Below are 25,896 nucleotides of genomic sequence, written 5' to 3'. Positions count from 1 at the left end.
CTTGTTTTACAAGGCTTTCCTTTGGCTGCAATGCCAGGGCTCCAGTTGTGCTGATGGAAGAAGAGAAGGAAAGTGATGTTATTTGGCATGCAGGATACTCAGAAACGTGTTGATGTGAATAACAAAAAGGGGTAAATTTTGCATGAATTGCATGGGATTATGCCTTCCAGAACTGTAAACTGTGGTGAGGTGAAGGGAAAGGCTCATTTTGTCTGAAGTTTTCTCGTAATAAACTGTGCATATTCAATGGCCAGCTTGAGGTTCAATGGAGTTGTTGGAATACTTGAATCTTTGTTTTGTGGAAGGGGCTGGGTAAGACTGACTTCAGTCTGGTACCAGGAAAGGGACAGATGGATGTAGGACAGAGCTGTCAAGAAGGAGGACAGAAGCGCCCAGAAGAGGCTGATGGGATCCTGTGCTGAGAGACAGCAGGATGAGGGTGATGCTGCTGGAGGTGGCTGAGGTTGCAGATCCTGTGGAAATGGCTACACAATGCCTGGATTCTTGAATGGACAAAGTTGATGGTGGAGCATCCACCACTGCTGGCCGGATGCCAGCACCTCCAGCCCCATCAGCCACAGGAGCAGCTGATTTTTAACCCGCAGAGCTGAAGCAGAAAGCTGAGCTGTCCTCAGTTAACCCCCCAGCACACTTCCCACTCTGCAAGGCGGCTTTGTGTCAGCTCAGCTGGCACTGGTGGGGAGAGGTGATGGATGAGGGCAGGAATGCCCAGAATGTTGCAACACTCATGAGTCCAGTGGTCTGTGACCCCCCCTGCCAGGATCCTGTGGACTCTCTGCTTCCTTCTGGTGATACTTTAGGACTCACCATGGCAAGCAATGTTATTAAATTGAGCTGGGGATCCATGAAAGCACAGGAAGGTGCCTTGGCTGGGGGTGGTGGGTCCTTGGGGGGCTAAACTGACCTCTGGGGGTGTGCTGGGTCTGTGCCAGCTGGGTCCAGGTGTGCGTGAGTGTTGTAGGGCGAGTCCACACTGGGGGAGCTGCCTGTGTGCTGCCTAAGTCGTGCTGAGAAAGGGATTTCCAAGAGCCAAAGAGGCTTAAGGCTGCCCATATCCCATTAACAGATAGTGGGATTGTGCCTGTCTCTGAAGGGCTTTGTGGGACTGAGCTGGGATCTGTAAATCTGCAAAGCGAAGTTGTTCCTCACTCACAGTGCTCTGTGCAAGAGACGGCATGATGCACTGTAGAGGAGTTCCCTCAGACCACAGCTCATTTATTTTTTAGGATCCCAATCTATGGACCTTGGAAATCTCATATAAGTCTGGTACACATAATAGTTTTATTGATATTATTTGTTAACTGCTGTAATAAACTGTTGGTGTGGAAGCACCTTTAGACCAGTACAATGATGTCACAAGTGGCTCCCATGGTACATCTTAAATAGAATACTCCAAGTAGGACAAGGCCATTTCAGGATTCAGGGCTGAACAAGCACCTGGTGCCACTGCAGGGAGCTGCATCAGCACAGCCCAGGAAGGAGCCTGGCTCCACAGTACCTGTGGCATGGCTGGAGCACTGCTGTTGATGGGCTTGGGGAAACTTGCCTGGGTGTCTCCTCTGCTGTCCAAGCCAGCTGCAGAGCTGGAGGCTTCAGTATGGAATGTCAGGGCCCCCGTGCTGCCAACTACCCCCACCCCCATTGTACACACTGGAACACCCTTCTTCTGGCAGCTGCATCCGAGCAGGCACCAGACACCACTCCATGACAGCCACCAGGGTGGCTTTTCTTTGTCTCCTTCCAGCCCTTTCTTTACTGTGATGCCAAAAGAAGGAGGATTAATTTAGAAAGAAATAAGTAAACACAAACCAAAAGGACTGCATCAAATGAAAGCCTCCAACTTGTGCTGGGGGAGGTGAGCAGCCACGTGCTGAGCTGTAACACTGAGCACCCTGACACACGTTCCTCTTCTCTCTTGCAGATGACAGAGGGTCGCAGATGCCAAGTGCACCTCCTTGATGACAGGAAGCTGGAGCTCCTTGTTCAGGTAGGAACTGCACGTTTCATCATTTGATAGTTTGCTACAGCCGTGGGTTTTCACCAGGGTGGGGAGAGAAAAGGATTTTCAGATGGTTTTCTTAGCAGCTTCACGCTGTGATTGCCTGCAGAACTCAGGGATGCTACAGTAGTGCTGCCTGGGAAGGATCTGTAAAGGCATATCTGAGGGAAGGACTAATTCAAGACATATTTTTACTTTATTCTGTGCCAAAACTGTCCCAGTCCCTGCCATTGAGATAGAAAAGGACCTCTGGTCATTTTTGACACTATTATTATATCTCTTAACTATGTTTTTGAGTCACTGCTCAGCTATGAGAAATGCAATGCATTTGCTTAAAATACCTCCAGCTTCCCTGCTTGCCATCCTGAATCACTGGGCTTCAGTGCTGGGCACCACAGCAGAGGAGATTGTACCCATGCTCCCACCTGCACTGGGAATGTGGCTGGCAGCAGAAGATGCTGTGGTGGTCATGCCACAGGCAGGCATTTCTTGGAGGTTCATGTGTCAAACACAAATATGTATTAAAATTAGCCTATGTTCCATCTGCTTTATATTTTGCTTTATATTTCACTTTTGAAAAAAAGAAGGAAGACTGGGAACAATGGGAGTCTGGTGGTAGCTTTGTAAGGATGGGCTGGTGAAAGCTGTAGCATCCTAGACTTTCCTGACAATTTTGGCTCCTGTCTCAGAGATCCCCAATGGGTTAATAACAAGAATTAAAAGAATGTCTTTCCTTTTACAAAGGCTTCCACAGGCAGCCACAGGCAGCCAAAGCAGCAGGAAATGAAACTTCCCATAGCACCCAAATGCCCTGGCTACAGCTGATAAGATGGGAGGGGGGGGCAGGATCCTACCCAGCACCGGCAAACCTGAATGATGGCTGAAGGAGACTTGAATCGCCAGAAGCACATTCAGCCTCGCTTTCTGGAAACTTGCTTAAAAATACCATTACAAAACTGTTAATGGGTGATGTTTTTTAAGCACATAGTCATCTAGGAGGTGAAATCCCTCAGCTACCCCAACACGCAGTGTGTTCAGAGAGTGCCTGGATAACCATGAGTCAGGCCAGTGGCGGAACGAGAACAGCCAAATCAGGATGACTAATTAAAACACAACACTGTACCAATGGTCTCTGCATAGGATGCATCAGGTTCTCTGATGCTTTGCAGCTGGCTGGGGGGAATTTTAGTCACCTTCATCACAAGGACACAACACTTGGCTTCCTATTTCATCTAAATGCCTTTCCTAATTTTTCTTGGTTCAATTAAAAATTAAAATGGACTATTGGAGAATAGCTCTGCTAAAGCACTGCTCAGTATATTAATAATCACAGCTTAAAATATACTGCAGGAAATCTATGTGAGCTGCCCTGGCCAACCTACTTATTTGGGGTTTGATCAATGACACTAAAAAACCACAGGAAGATGACAGCCAAGGAGGCTGGTGTGGGAAGATGTGTCCACTTACAAGGGAGCAGAAATGGTGTCATGTGATACTATGGTTTTTTAAGTGTTTGATCACACCTTCAATGGAATTCCTTGTAATCAATACAGGAAGCAAATTGCTCTGTAAATCACACTAACTAGTTTGCAAGTGACCCATGGTTGAATTTTATTAGTACAACAAATCGTTTTGCTGTTTTCAAGTAATGTGTGAATAGGGGAATTCGGGAGGGTGATGATGAAAAATTCATGCCCAGAAAAAGCAGTAACCTCTGTTGCATGCAGTACTCAGATCTCTGAGTACCCCCATATGTACAGGAATGTCCACTGAGGCATCTGAGATGCTTTGTTTTTTTTAATGACAGTGCTGTTAGGTAGCTTCTAGTCAGAATGAAATCACTTTTAGATGTGGGCACAGCACTTTGGTTTGCCTGCCTGTAAAGCACAGGCAAAGGCACCAGCATTGGAGTGGTCCTGGAGCTGCTCCACTCAGCAGGACTGGGCTGAGGTTACCAAGATGAGCAGCTCTTTGTCCCAGTGGACTGGGCTCCCTCTGGGAGCAACATGCACTTTGCTAGGGGAAATCTCACCAGCTGACCCATATTGTTTCTATCTTATCATGAGATTTCAGATAAAAGTTGTTTTGTAAGTCCTGAGCACCGTTGTTTTTGTTAGTGTTACCTTATCTTGTAGCTGAATTGAACTAGAAGCTGTAAATAAAATGTTCATCCAAGCCCAAGCTTCTGGCTGTCACTTCAAAGCTGCATTTCTCTTTGGGTGTCTTGCCATGGGCTGGAACAGAGGGCTGGTTTGCTGGGTTTTAGCATGAAAGAGGTTCCTCTGTATCTTTGTTGGGCCTCAGGATCTAGACCTGCATTGGCTTGAATTTCTCAGGAGTCAGTCTCTTAAATTCTCATGAGAAATTTCCTCATTTTCACCAACCTCAACCTTTCTTGGAAGCTTTTCCACTTCTGTGAGAGTTTAGGAAAGAACACTGGCAATCAGTAAACTTGATTTCTCTCCACAGATGAAATCAAAATAACAGCCTAATCTGGATCTGCCTTTACATTGCCTTTCAGTGCCTGTGTGTGATATCAGGTGCTCTGCCTGGAGAAGGGCTCAGGGATCCTGCTGCTGTGTTTTCATAGAATCACAGAAAGGTTTGGGTTGGAAGGGATCTTAAAGATGGTCTAGTTTCACTCTCCCTGTCATGGGCAGGGCCACCTTTCACTGGAACTGGGTAAAGAATTTCTTACTAATACCTAATCTAAATCCTTCCTTTTTTTTAGTTTAAAACAGTGCCCCCTTTTTCCACCTCTATCTGCCCATGAAAAAGTAACTGTCCCCCTTTTTAATAAGACTCCTTTAAGTACTGGAAGGCTGCAGTGGGGTCTCTCTGGAGCCTTCTCCTTTCCAGGCTGAACAACCCCAGCTCTATCCTCTTTTCTTCATGGGAGAGGTGCTCCAGCCGTCTGATCGTCTTTGGGATATTCCTTTTTGGTGTAGAAAAAGACCAGCAGAAGAAGATGGGTCTGATTGAAGGAGAGAGCTGGGTATGGTTCCCTCAAAGGGATGCAGGAGGGCTCCTGGAGCATCTTGAAACAGCTTAGGCCAGTGACTCTGGGGAGCTGAAATTATTTCCTATCCTGCCTGAAGTGCTGCTGGGCAAAACCAGATACATCTGGGAACAATCAGGGTGTTTGCAAAAAACAGTGTATTAAGCAAATGTACTCCCTTTTTGTCTGTGAATTAGCTGTGATCAGACTTGGGGGTTTATGAATACGTCATTTGAAACCTTGGTGGGTAATGAGGACCATACCCTGGGCTGCAGGAAGACAGGGAGTGGAATTGGTGCTTCTACTCACAGGAGTCAGCAGTGGCTCAGTGTGGCAGCTCTGCCAGGCCAGATTGAAATGTTTCAATGCCACAAATTCCCTCCCAAAACTGCATAAACCCCTCTGACAGGCCACACAGCTACTGCTAGTGCACATAGGTTTTATTTGCATAACCGTACCCCACAAGTGAGATTTTGGCTCAGAGGCAGCACTTATAACCCCTTCTGTGAATATTGGCTTGCTTCAGTGTTGGCACACAATGCAACGGCTTGGGGTCGTCAGGAAAGAGATCCTGGCTTTACTCAAATAAAGGGTCTTGACTGAAGTTTTGTCCTCCCAAGTCAAGCAGCTGCAGAGTGGTGCAGCAGCAGCAGCTAAGAAAAAGCAGGAACACAGGCTTTGTGGATAAAAGAAAAACCTCCCCAATGTGTTTTGTCAGATAAATGCTGAAATTTAGAAGGGCTAATCATAAACAGAGACAGAGGAGGATCATATGGAAATCTCTTCCTGAGGGTCTGAAACTCAAAGGCTGTTTGACTTGGGATTAGGCAGAAGAGTTGCATTTGGTGTGTGTTCCATTTGATAAATGCCTGTTGAAGATCTGGGGTGTGTGGCAAGTTTACACAGCGTGTTTTTTTGACAGTTTTTTCTTTCTGAGCAGGAGCTGAGTGTGGTTCCTTGGATCTTATAGTCTGAGGGTTTTTTCCTGTTTCTGTTTGATGCATGTTTAGTTTCTAGCACAGCCTTTTTTTTTACAGTGTTTGGCTTTATCCATCTAATCTTTTTCAGTGAGCGAGTCCATTTTCTTACTTCTGGAAAATGGATTTCCTCCATTCCCCACTCGCAGCCTCCCTATCTGTTATATTATTTCCCAGTGACCGTGTATCATTTGTCTGCTGCACATGAAAGGTTTGCGTTGCTTTATTTAAAGACTTTTGCGTAATTGGCAATTCATTCCTTTTCATGTGGGTTTTATAAACATGGCTTTTTTTCTGGGATGGCTGAATCAGGCAGCCTGGCTTGATCCCGGCTCCTGCACTGGCTGGCGGTGCCTGTTATCTGACAGCAGCTCAGGCAACTGTCATCCAGAAGTGTTAAGCCTCCTAATTCTTTCTCTCTGGAGGAGCTATTGCAGAAACGGAGCTCATCCGAGGCTCGTAGCAGAGCCGCCTGTGGGGTCTGAAAGCTCTGCAATTTCATTGTAGGAAATAACCGGGCAATTTGTTTCTAACCTTCTTCCCAGGAAGCACTGAGCCTGATTTGGAAGAGCCAGGGAGAGATGGGGAGGTCAGCACAATCCATAGGCATTTTGGTGATTAACCCACCTATATGTCCACGTTGGCACTTCTTGAGTAACTCTTCTTGCAGCGTTTCTATCTCCCAGCTGCCATGCAACTGCCTCCAGAAACACATTAGCAGTGACACATGTACATGCACAACCAAAATTAACTGGATGCACTGAACATCCCTTTTTACCTTGCTCAAAACCATCTCTGCTTTGAGTGAGTGAGGAGTGTTTCAGGAGCCCAGGATTTGTTTGAGTGTGCCTGCCGTGGTGCAGCGTCCCATCCCCAGGAACCGCCTCCAAGCCAGACTGGGAGCCACTGGAGCTGTGAGCCAGCGCCGGGCTGGCAAAGTGCCCTGTGGGCTGCTGACTCACTGCCACGTGGATGGCTGTCACCAGTGTGGCTATCCCAGTGGAGATGCTCAGTTTGGAGCACACCACTGTCCCTCACTCCTCTGGGATCAGCCTCACTGGCAGCAGCCTGAGGCTCACTGTCCTGGGGAAGCAATGGCACCTTTTGAGAGCAAAAGCTCCACCAGTTATGGCTGGAGGGAGAAATAAAACAGTAGGCTCTCCTCCCAGGAATCTCTTACTGTTTCTGTAGTATTTTCAGTACTACTTGTGATCAAGTAATTGCAATCCATGGGGTTTTACGCATGTTTTCTTACTTCCTCACTTCTGTATGCCTATGAGCAGGGTGGTTACCTGTGCTGGCATGGGGGAAAAACTGACAAGGCTCCCCTTTAGGGAGTTTATCACACTGAGGCTGGCACCTGCCTACCTCAGGAGAAGCTGACTAACTTGGGATATGGGTTTTGGATGAGGACCAGCAATATATCCCATTCTGAATGTGGGATAAACAAGCCCCAGGACAGCCTCAGTCTCCCCAGGGAAGCCATAATAATTGCAGAAGAATGGGGTCCAGCCCTGCTCCACTGCCAGCACTGGGGATCCTGTTGGAAACATCAGCTCCAGGGCTGATTCAGAAATGCAGCTGTGTGGCTCTGACCGTAAATGGAGATGTTTGGGTGCCAGTAGCCGTCCTTTCCATGCAGGAGAGGCAGCTCCAGTCCCTGCAGAGCACCAGGCTCTGCTCCAAAGGCGTTTTTAACCATTCCTGTGGAAGGCAGTGGCAGCCAGCACTGAGCTGGGAGCGGGCTCGGGGGTGAGTAGTGCCCTGCCCACCCTGCTGCCCTCCCTACACCCTTGCAGGAGCTGCCCAGTGAATATATTCTTGGAGTTGTCTACATATCCTACTGGACATAGAGAGCTGGAATGGGCTCGATGATGCCCATGGTGAGTGCCTGAGGTGGGATCCCTGCATCCCCTCTTTCCACCCAGCCTCTCCATGCCTCCAGTGAAGCAGCTGAAGAATGTTCCTTTGACTTCATACAAGGGCTCAGAAGTGACTAGATAACTGTCCTCTGAGTGTCTCTGAAGACTGTGGGGTAGTGTGTTGCTCCTCTCCAAAATAAAAAAACATCTTTTCTGTAACAGCAGACAAATAAACAGAGACCAGGCTGAACTTGAGTGGAGTTTCCTACTAGGACTGTGGCAGGATCCAGTCCTTCACAGTAAGAAAATGTGAAAATATTGAATTTGGATCATAATTTAAAATGAGTTTGAGCTGAAGGAGGCTCAAATATGCCTTCTAGAAAGGAGGCTTTATTTTCCCAAATTGCAGTGTTAGGACTGGTTTCTTTCAGAAACAAATCCCAATTTACTACAGCAAGAGTGAGACTGTAGTCCAGCTCAGCAAGTATTTGCAAAATTGCAAAGGGGATATTTTAACATCTTTGGCATTAAAAATTATGGAAGTCCAAAGGTTTGGATCAACTCAGAAGGATCTTGCCAAGCAGTGTCTGAAGTGGGATTTTTATCACTGGGACAAAGTACACAATTTCCCCTTCACAGCCTGTGGCTCAGGGCAGATGAGTGTGGAGCCACTCTCTTGACAGAAAAAACTTACCCTGGCCTTTGTGTGCCTCTCAGGTTCCTGTCTGAAACTTCTGATCATTTTGAGCACAGCTGCAAACTGCAAATATATGGCTGGGCTGTACCAAAAGGGAGGTGGGACCCCAGACTGGCAATTCACGTCTGTGCTCTCACTGAGCAACCAGTGAACTGTGAGCTAAGAGCTCTTCTGCTGAAAAGTTGTCTGTTTACCAAAAAGACATACATTTAGCATTGCTCCAAGGTGAATGTGGTGCTGGGAGCATTCATAGTCAGCACACCTCCTGCCTAGGAGTTGTCTTAGATCAGGTAAATGGATAAATGAAAAATGGACCAGGAGAACCATTTGTGCTCCCAAATCCATCCTTCCGTCCTCCAAGTTGTGCCTCTATTGAGCTGCTATGCAGAGCCTCTCTAATGCTCTCAAAAAGCATCCACCATTGCCATCCATGGTTTACAGAACTTCTGATGTCAGACTGGAGGGCTGTATCTCAGGGGTTCAGTTCTCAGCTTAGGCTCCAGTGAACCACAGAAGTCAAGCCTGGAGGGGAGAGTGTTTGCTGGATGGAATGAGAAAAAGAACAGAAATAAAGAAATTTGATGTGCAGAGCTGGAGAGTTCAGCTTAAGAGCCAGAGAGATCTCGTGCAGGTTGAAGGTGGCAAAGCAGATAATCTCAAGGTTGCCCTTGATTATGAGGGCAAAATTGAAAAGATTTAGGACAGGAGGCAGAATTAGCATCTCAGAGGGAAATCCTGAGCTGGGCTCTGAAACTAGGGGTGAAGAGCCTCTGCTGTGCACCCTTGCTTGGCTCCATTAGGAACAACAGAGTGGTGCTGGTCCAGGCACAGCAGCTCCCAGGTGTGCTGGGTGCTCCAGGCTCCCTGGAGCTCACCATGGGTGAGAACGGCCACGGTCCCTGTGCTACAGACAGCACTCATGGGATGGAGCTGACAGAGGAGAACATTCCAGCAAGGCAGGCTGTGCAGGGCAAGCTGGCAGGTTGTGCACATCAGTGAGGGCCACAGGGAGGAGGATTTGAAGAGGTCAAGTAGGGTGCACAGCTGCAGGCAGAGATCAACAGTGAGCCCAAACAGGCAGGGAACATGGAGAGCCTCCAAGGGGATCTGCCGTGCACCGAAGGTCAGTCTGGTCAAGCAGCTCTAGAGAAAGCAAAGCTGTGTCTGGGGAAGGCAAGACTGGAAATTAATGAAACCCAGCAGGGATAGTTCAGCCTGTCCAGATTTGATCCTCAGCACAGGCGTGGGGAGGAGCAGCAGTAGAAGCTGGGACAGGTGGAGGCAGGGCGCAGCAGCCGCTGGGAGCAAAGTGTCCCTGAGAATGCGCTGGGTCAGGACTGACCTTGCCGAGAGCAGAGGTACTTCTGTGTCTTGAGGAAGTTCATTGGAGAGGGGGATGCTTCCCTGGTACAGCAGTGCTGCAAATTCCCCCATTCTAAGCTGCCTAACAGCTTCTGAATAACGCTGAGAGCTGGTGTCCCCCATGTCCCCCTGGAGCCTGTAACTGAACCCTGCACATCTGCCAGGTGCCACCTGAGGAGCCTCAGGACAAAGTACAGCAAAGTACTTACAGCCTCATGAGAAAATGAACTGGGAATGGCAATCATTGCCCTCCACAGAGTGAAATGAGGGTGTGATTTCCAAAGGCCTGCGTAATCAATACTCCTATTATCAGTCTTCCAGAATAAATTGCATTTAAACTAATACAGGCTGGGGAGCTATCTGTGAGCTGTCAGGAGAGAGATAAGCTGAAGACACATGTTTATTCATACTGCATATGCTGAGAGCTGGATGTTCTTTACAGCTGGCTAAATAGGGGTGAAAATATTCAGGGTTTTTTTCCAGTTCTTCTGCTGAATTTTGTCAAAAAGCCTTAATTTTGAGCACACCTGGAACTTTTCAAAATTACGGGGCGGGGGGGCCTGATGAAAATCCCACTAAAACATCTGGTGAAGGAAGAAAGCTATTTCCTTTCCTGTGAGGTAATTCTTGAAGTTTTGCAGAGCATCAGCAATTTAAATTGTCCTGCTGACCTCCCACCACATACACCAATACAGGAATGGCACATCCAGCATCTAATGGGTCCATTACAGAGAAAACATCTCACTCACAGTTACTTGGGAGAAATTCAAAAATTCACTATTGTTTCTGCCAGGCTCAGCTGCTCTCTAGCTTCAGTGGAGCTTTTGTTCAGCCTGGACCAACCTGCCAGTGTCCAGCAGTGGCTGTGAACTAAGTCATTGTATCCCATGAGATGCTGCTCCAGCCATGGACAAGCCAGTGTCCCCCAGCCTTGCTTCCCCCACCCAGGAGCAACTGCAGGATCTACTCAGCTGTGAGGCACCAACAAGCTCAACAGTGGAAGTAAATTAGGTTTAGTAGCAGGACAATGAGGCTGAAATTCACAGAGCTCCTCCTGCTCCCTGCTGCTGCTCCTTCATGGTAGCCCTTGTGTTGGTGCTACATTCCATCCCTCACCTCCAGCCCTGGCTTGTCTGATGTGTTCCACAGCAAGCAGTGGTGAGATTCACCTCTTTTAACTTAAGGCATAAACAGTGTGGGTGTCTGCCTGAGCTACGCTTTTAGAGGTGGTAGAAGGAGGAGGGCACTTGCAGGGCACAGCTGAGCTCATCCTAAAAGGGATAATCTGAAATGAGTTGTGCCCCTTCCTCTCCTCAACTGCACAAAAGACTCTGCAATCAGCTCTCATGGGTGTTCACACTGTGGGTGGTTGTATCAGTCCTGTTCTGGCTCCAGCTCCTCCTTTCATGTCCTTATGGCTGGACAAGAAACCCTAGAAGTAAATTCAGGTGAGAATATGCTGAATGTGACACAGGATAGAAGCTGCCTCCTGGAAGATAGTGAAAATAGAAAATTATTTTTTTATAGCATGGTCTGAGCAAGCAATTTTGAAAACTAATAACAGATATACCAGAGATGATTCCAGGAGATATTGAACAATCTAGAGGAGTGTAGCTCAGGAGAAATGATGAAGGAGGCAGCATAGCAGATTTGCTTTCGTGCAAAGGTAAAAAGTGCATTTCCAATTGGAGCTAGCGTTTCAGGATGGAACATTTCCCCTTACTGCTGCCATCAGGCTGCAGGCTGCCTATCAAATACTAGGTTGATAGTGAATGGGCGAGCAACTTGATTGTCTAAGGTGCATTACTCAGCTTATAGAAAATTGTTTTCTATTCCTTTTCCTTTTCAGCCTCAGTGGATGCAACTTAGACAAAAGATCTCAACTTTCAACCAAAAGGCAATTCCTTCAGCACGGCACAGAGAGCTTGGGCCACGAGTGAGGCTCCTGGGCTCAGGGGCATTGCACATAATGAGCAAAAAGGGTCTTAACTGTCTCACTGGGAAATTATTTCCTTTTCCTTGCTGCAGGTAACCCAAAGCAGCAGCTGGCCATGGCTGCTTGGTGTCAGGTGGGAACAGTTTGCCTGCAGCAATGGATTCAGGCCAGGTGCTTTAGAGCAATTTATGTGTGCTTGCACTGAGGCAGGTTTGAGCATCACACCTGGCAATGACACCGAGCAAAGCAAAGAGGAGGTGGGTCTGGCACCATGGTGCCACCAGTAAAGGCTGCTGGGGCTAGTTCAGCCCACTGCCTGTAGCACAGGAGGGAAAGGAGATACCTGCAACCACACAGAGGAGGCAGGAGGCTTGGAATGGGCAGGACAGGCATGCAAGAAGACTGTGCTGCCCTTCCTGAGGGAGACCTGAGTGTTCCCCAGCCCTGCTTACCCCACCTCTCCCTCTACAGTCCTAATCCATTCCCTCTGCTTTTGTCCAGGAGTGTGTTTTTTAGGACCATTCTCTCTGGAAATGATGCAAAATGCTGTCCTCAAGGGATAGAGCAAATCAACCCCCAACACCTGCCGTATTCCCAGTGTGTGGCTCGTTGGTCCTTTCCGTCTTTATTTTGGAGAAGTGCCTACTTATGGGGAAGCTTTGGGCTCTGTGAAGTCGAAATGGATTTGTCTCTCTCTCTCTCTTTGGTGGATTATTCCCCCGAGTTCCCCCCCTCCCCCAGGGCTGCAGTAGCTTGCTGACAGCAGCACAGCCATGAGTTGGGTGCCTGGAGGAGGAGTGAGGCAGTCATTGCAAGCATAGAAAGGCTGCCTGTGGCACTTGTGTCGGCCATAATACTGGATATCATCAGAAAAACCATCAGCTTTTCTAATTTTCAGGACAGAGAAGATGGCTCTTGGCTTATAATTGGGTCATGCTTTAAAAAAACCTGCATTAGCTCATCATAAGCAATGAGATGTACCCATTCTCCCCTTACATTCCTGCCCTGACCTCTCCCAAAGAGGCAATCCTTTTGGATGAGAGGTTGTTAATACAGATAGGATATCTTTTACTTTCCCATCTCTCTGCACTCAGACATGGCTCATTACAATTATGTTTGAATGAAAACTCTCCTGTTATTACCTTTGCTGGGAAACTGCCCATATTTGGAGAGGAAGAAGCACAATTCGAAATTGCCTTGGGAGGAACCTTCAGTCTCTGTTCTGACTTTGAAGCTATCTTGGTAGGAGGTCAAACAGATGCTTGGAGGTAAAGCCAGCAAAACATGCCAGCTCTGGAAGGTTTTTATCTTTGGGAAAATTGATTAATAGCACGGATTTGGTATAGTGACTTCTCTCTGTCTTGGTGAGGAGTCTCCCCTCTTCTGTGCTGCCAGTCTCTAGCGTCCCCATTAGCAGAACAAGTGCCTCCTGTGCAGGCAGGCAGCAGACTCACACTGCAGCCTGGTCCCAGTCACATCTGCCTTCAGGAGTCACCATTCTCTTCATTTCCTGGGATAACACAGACTGAGTAGTACAGGCATCCCCTCACACAGTCACAGGTACATTTTGGGCCACTGCGATCAAACTGCCAAGCTGCAGAGGTACCACTGGCTCATTGCTGGGTGTGTAACCCTGTGGTTACAGTGCAGGATGGAGGAATCATGGGGGTTGGAGCAGGAGGTGCAGTGGTGACTAAATGCGACCTGACTAGATCGTGAACAGGCCAACTTCCAGCTCATCCCAGCCCTCCTGGTTTGGCAGCCCAGACAGTGTTAGACTTCAGCTTGTCAGAGTGGATCTTGTAATATCTCTACATTACACTAGTCTCCTAGAAAAGGAATAAACTAAAGAGATTTGCATCTGCCCTTTTTAAGAATAAAATAACCAAACCAGCCAAGTAATTTTCACTTCATTTCCCCTCCTCACTTTGAAGCCAGATGACCACTCAATGCGTAGAGTTGTGCTGACCCACATGGTGATGTGGGCAAGGCCACTGCTTATATTTCCCCAGTCCCTCTGATGTTTATTGGTTTGTTGTTTTATTGGTTATTGTTTGTTGTTTTTATCCCAGCATCCATGCATCAGCCCCACATAGCAGCCAGACCATTGCATGGGACAAGCCTCCAGCTGCTCAGCAGCTCAAAGACAGAAAGGCTGTTTGGCTGTGGCATTGACTTGTGGAATTTCTTGATTACCAGAAAGACTATTTTTGGATTAATTTTGTTCTGTCTTTTGAAAACATTTAAGCAGTAGACACCTGGTTAGGATACCTTTCCACTTGGACTCTGCTTTACTCCTTCTTCATCCCTATCTCTAGTGGGCAGGGGATGAAGAAGCCTATTTCATGATGTTCAGTTGTTCTAAACTTCATCTTCTCTTGTCATTTTTACTGTCTTTTGAGCAACCAGAGAGTTTATATGTGCTAATGTGCTTTAAAGAGAAGGAAGCACCATCCATGCCCCTGACCTGGCTCATCTCATGGGGACTGGATGCCCATTTCTGACAGCTTCTCACTCTGCTGTTTCCCTCCACTGTCTCAGGCAGATAAACTGTGAGCACAGACAGAACTGGGATGAGCCCCAGTAACTCCATCGTCCTTCCTCCCTGCACTTGTGTCCCTTTCACAGGCCTTTTGATGCTCCTTCAGCAACTAAAGCTGCATCTGTATGCTGCACCATGACTTTGGGTCCAGGCTTTGGGATAAGGGGGTGAGATCTGTCCCTGGCAGTACATTTCTGAGAATGGGAACCCCAGAGCCAAATATTTCTAGAAAGCAGGATGGTGACTTTTATATGTATCTGGGAATTTGTCAAATTATTCAGCAAATGTCACAGATGACAGAGACACTGATGGTCAGGCACATTTGCTGTGATTCAGAGCTTGTCACAAGCATTTTGCACAGCTCTAGCTCTTGGGCTCTAGCAACTGGTTCTAAAGCAGTCCATTCCCTGAAAAACGCTATGGAGGCAGAGAGCATGAATTATTATTTGTTTTCACTGTGTGGACAGTTGATCAGTGACAGATGTTTCTAATTGCATTAAGCAAGTGGAAATAATGAGAATTAGATAGCAGATTCTCCAGGAATTTACATTTAGATTGAGTTACAATTTGCTATTAAAGAAGCAAATTCAATGTAGATGCATTCGTTCTTCAGCAGAAATGGGAGACAATTATTTTTAATTATTATTTGATTACTTAAAAATGAGCTGTGTTACTGTACTTAAAAATATTTGACTCAAGGGGATGACTTAATATGTGCACTTTATGTGCTCCTTAAAAGATATGGAACGATGAAATTGTTCATCAGCAAACATCTCCAGCTCCCCATTACAGTCATATTGAAAGGCAAATGAAAACCAGAGGCTGCCAGAACCCCATCTCACATTGCAACTATTTGGTCAGTGCCAGGATGGTGGTGATCAGATCAGGCTCACCCAAACCGTCTGCATCCATCTGACAAATTGAATGAAGTTGCACTGATGGAAGACAAGCTGCATCCCCCTTTGGACACCACGCTCTGCTGGGTTTGGCAGGAATTCCAGGCTGCTAATCCCCGTGCTGTGCGTTGCACGGAGCTGAGGGAGAGCCAGGCGAGGCCGAGCAGAGGTGGGTGCTCAGGCTGGAGCAGGGCGGGGGGATGAGCATGGCCTCGGCACGCAGGGAGCAGCAGCATCTGCTGCCTCCAGATGACACATTTCTGACAGTTATCTCCCTATCCATGCCAAGAGGAAATGAACTGTGGTTCAAACCACTGGAGGTTTTCCTTTTGGGATTCTCTCTCACAGCATTTTATTTTATTTTATTTTATTTTATTTTATTTTAATTTATTTTATTTTATTTTATTTTATTTTATTTTATTTTATTTTATTTTATTTTATTTTATTTTATTTTATTTTATTTTATTTTATTTTATTTTTTTATTATCTTCTAGATTTCAAGTTCAGCTTCAGACATGGAAATGTGTGAGTCCCCTGTCAGCAGAGAAGGGATTTATGTGCAGTGCACATTATTGTATGTCTCTGTTTAGCACAGAATCCAAGCTATAATATTTTTTTAACCAACTAGCTGGCTCAGCTTTTAAATTTTTTTTTCCTTCTGCCTAATGAGAGCCTTATCCAGAACTCCTTGAAGTCAGAGTCTGTCTATCAGCTTCAGTAGGCTTTGGATCAGATTTCACATCACTGATTCATTATTAATTACACATCTGGGACTCCCTTTTCAAAGAGTTCATTGTTAAATAAATTCACTTTTAGACATTACAGACTTGGCATTCTTGTGCGTTTAATAAAAGTCTGGCAAACCAGCAAAGAGCCATAGGCCAGCTTCTCTTCTGGTACTGATGGATGAATCTCCACTGAGCAGCAGTAGTTTACACTATAAGGATATAACATATCTCTTTGCTCTCATATAACCACTTCCAGTGTGAGACTAAGTCTGTGTTTGAGAATTTTACCTTTTCTGGGATTTCTCCTCTGTTTTTTATAACTTTTCCTACCAGCAAGAGTTCCTCTGTGGATTCAGACACTGCAGGGTGAAATATATTTGCCATTGAGTTTCTTTTCTCTTCAGTGAGATTCTGGCATCTTTTTCCTTGGACAAACTACAATCACATTGTCAGAGCTTCCTGGGAGAGTAGACAGGCAGGCAGATGTTTTCCTGATCTCTATGGCAAGTGGAATGGAACATTGTCTTTCTAAATATATAGGGTCTTTCCCATAGTCTTCAATAATCTAGCTCAAGTCCAGAAATTGAAGTGTCCAAGGAGCTGCTCTGGAAATTCTGTTTACAGAGGAATCATTTTGGCAGAGGAATATGTAGAAATGAAGGTTTTCCTACTGAATTCTATTCAACAGGAGGCTATATCCTTGGTGAAAAAGGACATCTTATGTTGTGATTTAATAGTACAGGGTATTATTCCCACTTAGCAGCTGATGGCACAGGGACCAGCAGCCCATACAGATGATTCCTGTGATGCAAGGATCTCCTAAGCTGCACTCAGCCCATCCTGTGCTTTTGCAGGGCTGCCCAGACACGAGGAAAAAAGGATGGGATGAGACTTTTTTCTCCTGATGCAGAGTCAGAGTTTGGCCTGAATGGTCCTGGTTAATACCAAAGTCCAAATAAATTGTGGGTATATATTCAGATGATGGCTACCCATTTTCCAAAGCTGTCGCTTAGTGAACAACTGTTTAAGGTATATGGAAAGGAAAACTAATAGAAATGCAGTTCCCACTGTTTAAATAATGAAGCTCTGAATGTTGCTCAGATGCAGACATCCACTGAGTCTGTGGCATGCTCCCAATGCAAAGATTAAAAACTACCACACAGACGTGGAAGAGTCTGTGAAAGAAAAGAGAATTTTGACAGTGCGGCACTTGAGCCCCTGAAAAGTCAAAACTAATTCCCTACTACAAGAGAAACATATCTCCTGTTTTATCACAGAGAATGACAAAACCTTTTCTCTGCCCAAATTCACCTTCCTCAGTTTTTCAGAAGTCACATTAAATGCAATTATTCTCATCACCTTCATGTATGAAGTGCAAATTTTTCCAAAACCGCAACCCTTCAGCATTAGAAATGATAAAGATGTTTACTTCTTGCCATAAAGCAAGTTTCGGTGTCAGTCCACAGCCACTTGGTAGGATATGAGGAGGGAGAGAGATGGGACTGTCACATAGGCAGTGTGACCACTGGCCAGTCAGCAGAGATGCCAGAGGCCATCAAGACCTCCAGTGTAATTTTCTGGAGCTGTTTGCACTTGCAGCATCCACCAGCAGCATGACTGATGTCCAGGCTGGGCCAGCTTACAGTCTTTGTTACTGAATGAAATTCACTGGGAACAGCCTCTCTGATATCCTTGCCCACACTGCTACTGTGGAATCTGGTCCTGCCTGTCTTCCATATCAGATTTAATGAAAGCAGGAACAGATACAGCTGCCTAATCACTTCCATTTCACTTTGCAGTGAGGATGTGTCTGGGTAAGACCCAGAAAGACATTTTCTGGACATTGTCAAGGAAGCTCAGCCTGTGCCCAGCAACTCCCTGTGCTGTGCCACTTCATGGCACATTTGGACATTTCCCCATCCACAGGCCAAGGATCACTCCTTTCCAGAAGCCAGGCTGCCTTTATTTGTTTTCTACCCCTCCTGCTTAGAAAAATTTCCTCAATTCTCCGTAGTCTCCAAGCTTCTCCTTTCATGGTTCATTACATTCACTGGTTAACTCTGCTATCGCCACAGTACGTGGGCCATCACCCACATTTGTATGCACTTAAATTTTCCAATTATTTTCTTCATAGCTGTTTATCACTAATAGTTTCGACCCTGCCTGAATCCTCTCCTAATCACTCTGTCTCATTTCTTTATTCTTTCTTTGCAGAAAAAAGGTTGTTTGGGGGGGTTTTTTTGTTTGTTTTTTTTTTAATAAAAGACACTCACTATCTCATCCAGTCATTCATTTCACCCTCCTCCTTTATAATGGAACTGGTTTATTACCAGCACTTCTTTTTATAAATATCAGGGGAAATAAGCCTTTCTTATTCTCCCAGTAATTCCTATGGTGAGCAAGTATTATTTTGCTTTCTTTCGTTTTGAGTTGTGGCCAACAATCATTTTTCTCCATTGCCTCCTCCTTTACTTGTGGAGGTTACCGTGTGACATTGGTGAGTCTGAGTCAGGAAATGAAGCCCAGCATCTTTGTCCCTTTCCCATTCAACTTCAGGGTTACCTAGAAGACATTAGAACAGAGCTGTAAGGAACGGGGGCTGGTAGGACCCATTTAGGCTCCTGACTGTCCTGATCTGCACTAGGATGATCTATCTAGAAGTGGAGACAGAACTTGCTTGTGCCCAAGGTTTCCCCACTGAACCTTGATCTGTTCATTCAAGTGTCCTCTCCCTGTCCTTCTGCTGTTGACATGGGCAAGTGCTGGATGTGGTGACTGCTGTGGCTGACAGAGGGGACCAGACCAGAGGATCAAGGCAGCTTCCTTGCTGTGTCCCAAGGCATGCTGGACATGGAAACCTTTGCTTCTTAGCAAAGCAAGTGAAGTTGACTTAGCAATACACTGAAGATGATTTCATATATAGGCTCTGAATGTACAGACTCAGTAGGGAAGACTGCAGAGCTGCTGAAGGAAGGGTGAATTTCTGTGCTTCTGCAGATGTTGATTTTTCCAAATTCCATCTGAAATAACCACGGTTCTGTCACAAACCTAATCCTCGGTTGTATCTTGCACCTTCTACTGACTCAAGAAGCAAAGTCTCCTCTTGGGTGCTCACCCAGAGTGGAGGGACCCTGTGTCTTACAGGACAAGGTGTATCAGCCTGCCCCATGGCCCAGCCACCACTCTGCTGAACTTGGGACCATACTCAGGCACAGGAAGCCAGACTACCAGTGAGGAAGTTAGTGGGATAGCACTGATTTACTGTACCTTGGGAGCTGGACGTATACAATGCATCACACTTTCACTTGACTTCAAGGTTAAAGCAGCTTCCTTAGCTTTCCCATTTCTCTCTTTCCCTGACTGCTTGACTCCCCATAACATCTGAGCTTTGCCATCAGGCAATGAGCAATGTAACCAGCATCTGGCAAGTGAAGTTCAGCCTCTCTCTCCTGACCTTCCCAGGGGAAGAGCTGTCTGTCTGATGTGTAGTATTTTCATAGCATGATTTACATCTGAGCGTGTTAAACCAGAAACTTCAAAACATTGTGGCATGTTCTTAATATAGCAACTGTGCAATATGCACAGATAATTAAACTGATGAGAACATCCAGGAAGACCAATGTGCTTCAACTCCCAAGTTCCTTAGGGGAGGGAAATCCAGCATTGCTGTATGTATGGAGAATCTGTTGGTGGAGTCAGCTCTTTTGACTGCATCCCTAAATATGAGAACAGATAGAGATGAATGCACACAAGCCCATGCACCCACTATGCTTCTGTAGGAATTCACCTTCCCCAGTCTCAGCACGAGGATGTGGCTCTTGTTAAGTTTAATTCATTTCCCTGCATTCACAATTAGTGTGTAAAATAGAACAGGATGACTTAATCCTGTGCATCTGACCTAGCACTATGGTTTACTTTATTTACTTTTATTCACATTAGGTTTGCTAACAGAGGGTTTTTAAAATAAATTAGTTTAATGTGTTTAGAAAATGGGCAACAAAAATAAGCATTCACTTAGCTTATTAAACATTTTCAGAGATGAAGAAGTGACTTTGAGTGAGGGTGGAAATAAACATCCTTATTCAGGAGAAATTTTTTAAAAGAAAACAGAACATAAGAATGCAGCTAAGCTAGTATGTCTTGGGAAATTATTTTTCCTTTTCCACATCAGCAATAACAGATCAAGAGTATTTTCAAGCACCAATTTCTGTAGGCTGCATGAAGGGAGATGGACATTTCTACAGTTGATTTGAAACTGGATGAACTAAAGCGCTTCAGAGGTTTACAGTCGAAAAGATAAATGGATTGTGTGAGCTGTCCAATTTCATTATGTGTCCTAGCCAAACTCTTTCTTTAATGTTTGATAGAATTATGATCAAATATTTCAAAATAAAAATGCTGACCTCTGTAGAAATTGTTGTTGACCTTGTCAAGGTAGGTTTAATGCTTTAAAAGAATACCACCAATCTCTCAGTGATATAAAACTTCAACAGACACTACCAAATCGAAATATATATAGAAGGCAGCTGGTTATTCACACTGGCCAAGCGCTTATCGAGCCCCATTGTCAGCTGAGTGTGAAATGGATTCCTGCCCAGAAAGCTGGCTCTGAAGCTCGCTTCATGTTCAAAGTTTGATTTGCCACAAGTGATACAGTCAGATGATTTAAAACGCAATTGACTTTCTTGCAGCAGTTGACTACCCCGTTTCAAAATTATACACATCTCCAGAAACTGAAAGGCAAGTACTCATGAAGACTCAAAATACTTTAAGCCAAACATTTACAATACAGATTATCTGAATAAATTTGTCACATACTTTAAGAAAGTAGGCCACCTGACTTCCAACCCAGAGTGCTGCACAGAATGCCGTATCTGTGTCTTTTTTTCTTTGCATTAAGACAAGGGTTTGAAGCAAAGCCCTGCACACAAACACTCTTAACTCCCCTGGATGTGCAATTCACATCTTGAGCTGCTTCAGTTTGTATTATTTTAGCACCAATCTCCAGTTGGAAAGCTCCATCTAATCTGGCCTCTGTATCCGTCACTGCTGCATGTTATGTGCAAAGGAAGGTGAAAAATCTGAGCCCTCAATTCTGTGATAAAACCATGACATATGTTTATCCTCAGAATATCATTGCTTGCTTAAATTGATTACAAATAATGACAATGAAATCCATCTCTGTTGCAGGGGCATCTTCCACAAGGTTAGATGTCTTTGTGTTGTAAAATGAGACTTTTCTGACTCTTTGCAAAGATAAGGGAAAGAAGAAAGAGTTGTCTGGTTACCCAGGCTTCTTTGGGGCTGTAGGAGCATGATTTGCTACAGCCTTCTTCAGTTAACTGGTGCTGATATAGCCAGTGCTGCTAAACCGTGGAGATCCAAGTGCCAAATACACCCAGTCCCAGTGACCTGGAGATCAGGTGGAGTGGGAGAAGCTGAAACCACCATGACCTTGAAAGTCATGGTGTGTTTTAAAGCACAGATGTTTCACTCCACTGCTTGTATGAAACTGATGGCCCTGAGCCAGTGCAAAGTCCCCCTGTGTGGGGGCATTTTCCTTCTGCTCTGCTGATATATCATCCATATTTTTCTCATTTATACACACAAATCTCATAGATGCTTCATGCATGAGGAGATGGGAAGCTACCAAATAAATCACTAATAGGTTCAAGACATTGAGGATGATTTAAAGGATTAGTGAATCTGATCACCATGGACAGGAATGGCTTTTCTTCTGCTCTAAAGGAACCAAATTTGCTTGAAAGTTGCTTGTTTGGGTCCACATAAATAAATAAGTACCTTTTTTTGCTCCAGTTCTTCTGAGTTAGCTCCAAACTTCTTCATAAGTTTGCTCTAAATTTCCTGAAAGTTTAAAAAAATACAATCAAAACTATAAAATTTGGGATGTATTTTCTTTAAAACTGTATTAACCCACAGCATGCAGCTCCTGATGACACTATAAAATTTTTAATGGAGTTAAAAGTAGCCTCCTGAAAACACAGTATTTGCTGGAGTAAGCACATAGTGAATCAAGCAGCCAGCCAAGCTTGTCTTCAGGGGTGTCTTGTAAAGGTCAAACCAGATTTGATGTTGTGTTAGGATTTGGGAGAAACCCAAAGAAAGATAACAGAGGAAGGATATGTTTCTTCAAATAATCCAGAAACAAATCTAGAAAGTTTAAATAAAGAATAATGAAAGTTGCATGTGCAAATTTACTTGGGGCAACTTTTAACTTGTTTCACTGATGTTTTCATGGCTATTCAGATGAGCTGGCAGTAACTTTGGCAGTGCTACAAAAACCATTTTTACATCAGTCAGCATAAGGAATTCCACACTTTCCATCAAATCCCTCCAAAAAAGAATTCTGCTTTCCCTTCCAGTCCAGGTTTGCTTCTGTGGTTGGCCAGATCCTCTCACTCAGTTCATGCTCCTGGCCACACTTCAGTTGGAAAGGACTCAAGGGTGGCTTGAGTCCTCACACGAGGTTACCCTGTGTGATCTTTCTTATGCTCAGAATGATATCCCAAGGGGATATGTGAGGATTTTGACCACTTTCCTCTGGAAATCCTGTGCAGAAAGGACTGCTTGTGCATGCGCAGATCTGTGCTCTGCCACACAGGAAGTACACTGGGGGACACAGGACCTGGCACAGATGTTCCATGAAGGGGATGTGCATTGAGCCTTCACATCCAGACTGCACAGCTCCAAGGGGATCTCTTGGGGGATCCCAGGAAGAAATACTTTACAGTGTGCTGCTCCTGATGGCACCCCATGTAGTCAGGGCATTCAAGTTTGAATGCCAGGCACAAAATCCTTTCCCTCTCCCCAGCCCTGCAGGAGACAGAGAGGCAGATTCTTATATGGGATGTAGTGCAGTAAGGCACCAGATCTCCTTATACTTCAAGTCTATGGAAAAAAAAAATGTGATCAGAATCAGGGCCAACCCCAAACCTGGGATTTTCCAGCTGCCATCCTCAGCACATCAGCCAGGCTCTTCTTTCTTTAATGTATGTGGGGGCATTAGCTGCTCCCAGGGGAGACAGGGAAGGGATAGAGTAGGCAGAGGGCTGAGGGAGGGAAGAAGGAAATGCTGAGGCTTTTGTCATGGATGAGAGAAAGATCTGAGCATGGAGCAGATTTCCTGTCCCAGTACCAGTTGCAGCTGGCTGGCCTCTTTGGATGCAGTCACCTGAAAACTCTGCTGGAGTCATGGGATGATACAGATGGCAACAGAGAGGAATGGGGTCACTGGGCATTGACACAGACCCCTTCTGAATGAGGGAAGAGTGCAGCTGCCTCTGCATCAGACAAGAAAGGGAGGAGGGATGCTAGAGACCCAAAAGTGTCTTTTTCATCCCACCAACTGCTTCTCATTTTGGTTTTCACATGAATTTGCCATGCAGACTTGGCCAGCTCATGCTTTTTGCTTTCTGTGACTGCAAAATTATTTAAGCAGATTCCCACTGCTAATATGTAGGGGGAATTAGAGAATATCAGCAATGCCTTCTGACTTAAGATATGGAGTGTCAGGTATCAGCTGAACCCAGAAATTCATCTATCTGTAAATATTTTTGAGGCAACTTGTCAGTAGGGTGTTTCTAATCCTTTTACCAAACAGATTTTTTTTTAGAAAACTTGGGAATTTTTTTGTCTGTTTCTCTCTGACCCTAACAAATCTTAATTCCCACAACTTGCGGGTGTTGACTTTCCAAGAAAAAACGTCATTGGCACTCTGTCACCACCGTCCACATTCCCGAGGCAGCTGCTGGAGGCAAGTTGTCTCATTTGCTTATGTAAATGAAGGAGAGAGGTTTATAGAGCCAATCACTGACTCTGGGAAGGAGGTGCTGCTTGTGCCAGCACGAGCAATGCTCCTGCCGCCAGTCCCCGGCACTGACGGAGTTCAGCTGTTCCGTGATAAAAAACAAGGCGCTCCCTCTCCAGGCATTTTGCATTTCAATGAATAATTTTTCACCCAACTACATCCCAGCCTGCTTTGATTATGTGCATTCCATATACTGACATAATTACGAGGAGTTGAGGAATAGAGGATCTATCCCGTACGGGGAATTGCACACTCCAAAGCCCCAAGCCCTTTAGCCTGAGCAGTTTTGTACAGTATTATTACCCTGTATTAATTCAGATGATACAATGACCAAAAGGGCCGTTACTGGATATTTACACAACATTATATAGAGTGACTTCGGATTTTTCTCTTCTTGGAAATGCGTGAAATGGGTTAAACAAGAGGATGATAGAGCTGTCGGCAGATCCAGTTTGACACGCGAATTGCAAGTGAGGGACAGTTCGGTGGCCCCTGGATGAAAGAATTCCGTGTTCCGTGAATGAGGAAGCCGGAAGGGAAGGAGGCACAGTCCATAGCTACCATGGGGCAATGCACTGCCTAATGTCCAGGGGAGAGCATGGAGCATCTGCTGGCTTTCAGCAAGTGAGGCTGGTGGCCAGTGAGCGTCGGTGCTGTGAGGAACAGAGTTAGAACACACAGGGTCTGCAGGGGCTTCCTTACTGCCCTTATCTCCCTGCTGTTGGACGATAGAGTTGGGGCTGGTTTTAGCAGATGATCTAATTGATGGGGACGATCTGGAGTTTGCTTCATTAGCAAATGCTGATAGTCGGTGGAGGGGAAGAACTGTGCGTGAAGCACCGTTTGGCACTTTGGTTTCCTCCTGATTACACCGCCCGAGGCTCGAGCAGACCGAAGAAGAAGCGCTGTTCCCTGCCTGGTAGGACTGAGCCGGGCACAGCCACGGGAGGAATTGCTCTGCATTCATGCGAACTATTTCTTTTCCACCTCACCTCTCCTGCTGAGGGGCTGGCCACACAGCATGCATTCCCCAGCCTACACTGAAACACAAGCCACAAAAAACATGTTTTTCAAACATTTGAATGTTGAGCAAAATTTGACCAAATCAACAGGACTTGAGAGGCTGGTTTGAGGTGAACACACTTCACGGTCCATCCTGCAGAAACCAAACCTGCTCACAACTGAATACCAGTGGTTTGAGTCCTGGAGCCTGTGCCTGGCCATAGCACAAAATCAGTGCTGAGCACCAGTCCTGCAGACAATCTTTAGCATTGCAGCACTTGGCTTAGCAGTGTCTCATCTTTGCATTCTTGTGCTATATTGCACTGTAAGTCCCTCCAGCAAGGAGACAGTGGATGGTAGAAGTGCTTTTAACCTTAATGAGGTTTTAACCTTGATGAGGCATTGCTTGGTGTGAGTTACGTACCTGGTTCCCACAGCTCAACTTGTGTCTGTCCATATGTTGAAACTATACATTACCCAGAAACCTCCTGCTGCAGAGAATTAGGGAGAAGCTATGACATGGGGGAGGGGGAACAAAAAGGCTTGTTTGACAGTTAATAAAACAATGAAATATACTTTGTATGTGCCTGAGTTTCTAGGGACATACCAGCAGCTGCTAATACCATGTCATCTGTTTTTTATTCATGGCACTGCTGGACTGTGGATAGATAATCTCTCTATATAACTCACTCATTTCTAAGCTTAATGGGAAGCTGTCATAGAGAAACATGATTCTCTGCCAAAAGTGGGCAGTCTGTCTTTACACTGGGGGAACACATGATTCCAGAGTTCCTCGCTCTGCTTAAATCCCAGTAACATTGTCTTCTAATTATATTGAATATTTAATACTCGAATGTTTGTGTTTCTGCTGTATTTTCCACAATGACTGACAGAAACAGCCCATTCTGTCTCTGTCAGACAGAGAGGCACCCCATCCCTCTGGTTGTCTTTGTGACCCTCCTCTGGACCCACTCCAACAGGTCCATGTCTTTGCTGTGCTAAGGGCATCAAAGCTGGATGCAGCACTCCAGGTGGGATCTCACCAGAG

General features: G+C 45.5%; 1 protein-coding gene across 2 annotated transcripts in view; it reads left to right on the top strand.

Annotated features, from left to right (window-relative positions):
* LOC131573015 (FERM domain-containing protein 4A-like) overlaps positions 1-25,896 on the top strand; it is a 176,617-nt gene that overhangs the window by 47,659 nt on the left and 103,062 nt on the right. For both annotated transcript variants that reach the window (XM_058826575.1, XM_058826576.1), the window contains exon 2: positions 1,943-2,008. In XM_058826575.1, coding sequence (XP_058682558.1) covers positions 1,943-2,008 — 66 coding nt within the window. The remainder of the gene's footprint in view (positions 1-1,942; positions 2,009-25,896) is intronic.

The sequence above is a fragment of the Poecile atricapillus genome, chromosome Z (genome assembly GCF_030490865.1).
Source record: "Poecile atricapillus isolate bPoeAtr1 chromosome Z, bPoeAtr1.hap1, whole genome shotgun sequence".
NCBI classification, from domain to species: Eukaryota; Metazoa; Chordata; class Aves; order Passeriformes; family Paridae; genus Poecile; species Poecile atricapillus.
This window is presented reverse-complemented; position numbering and strand designations above follow the sequence as displayed.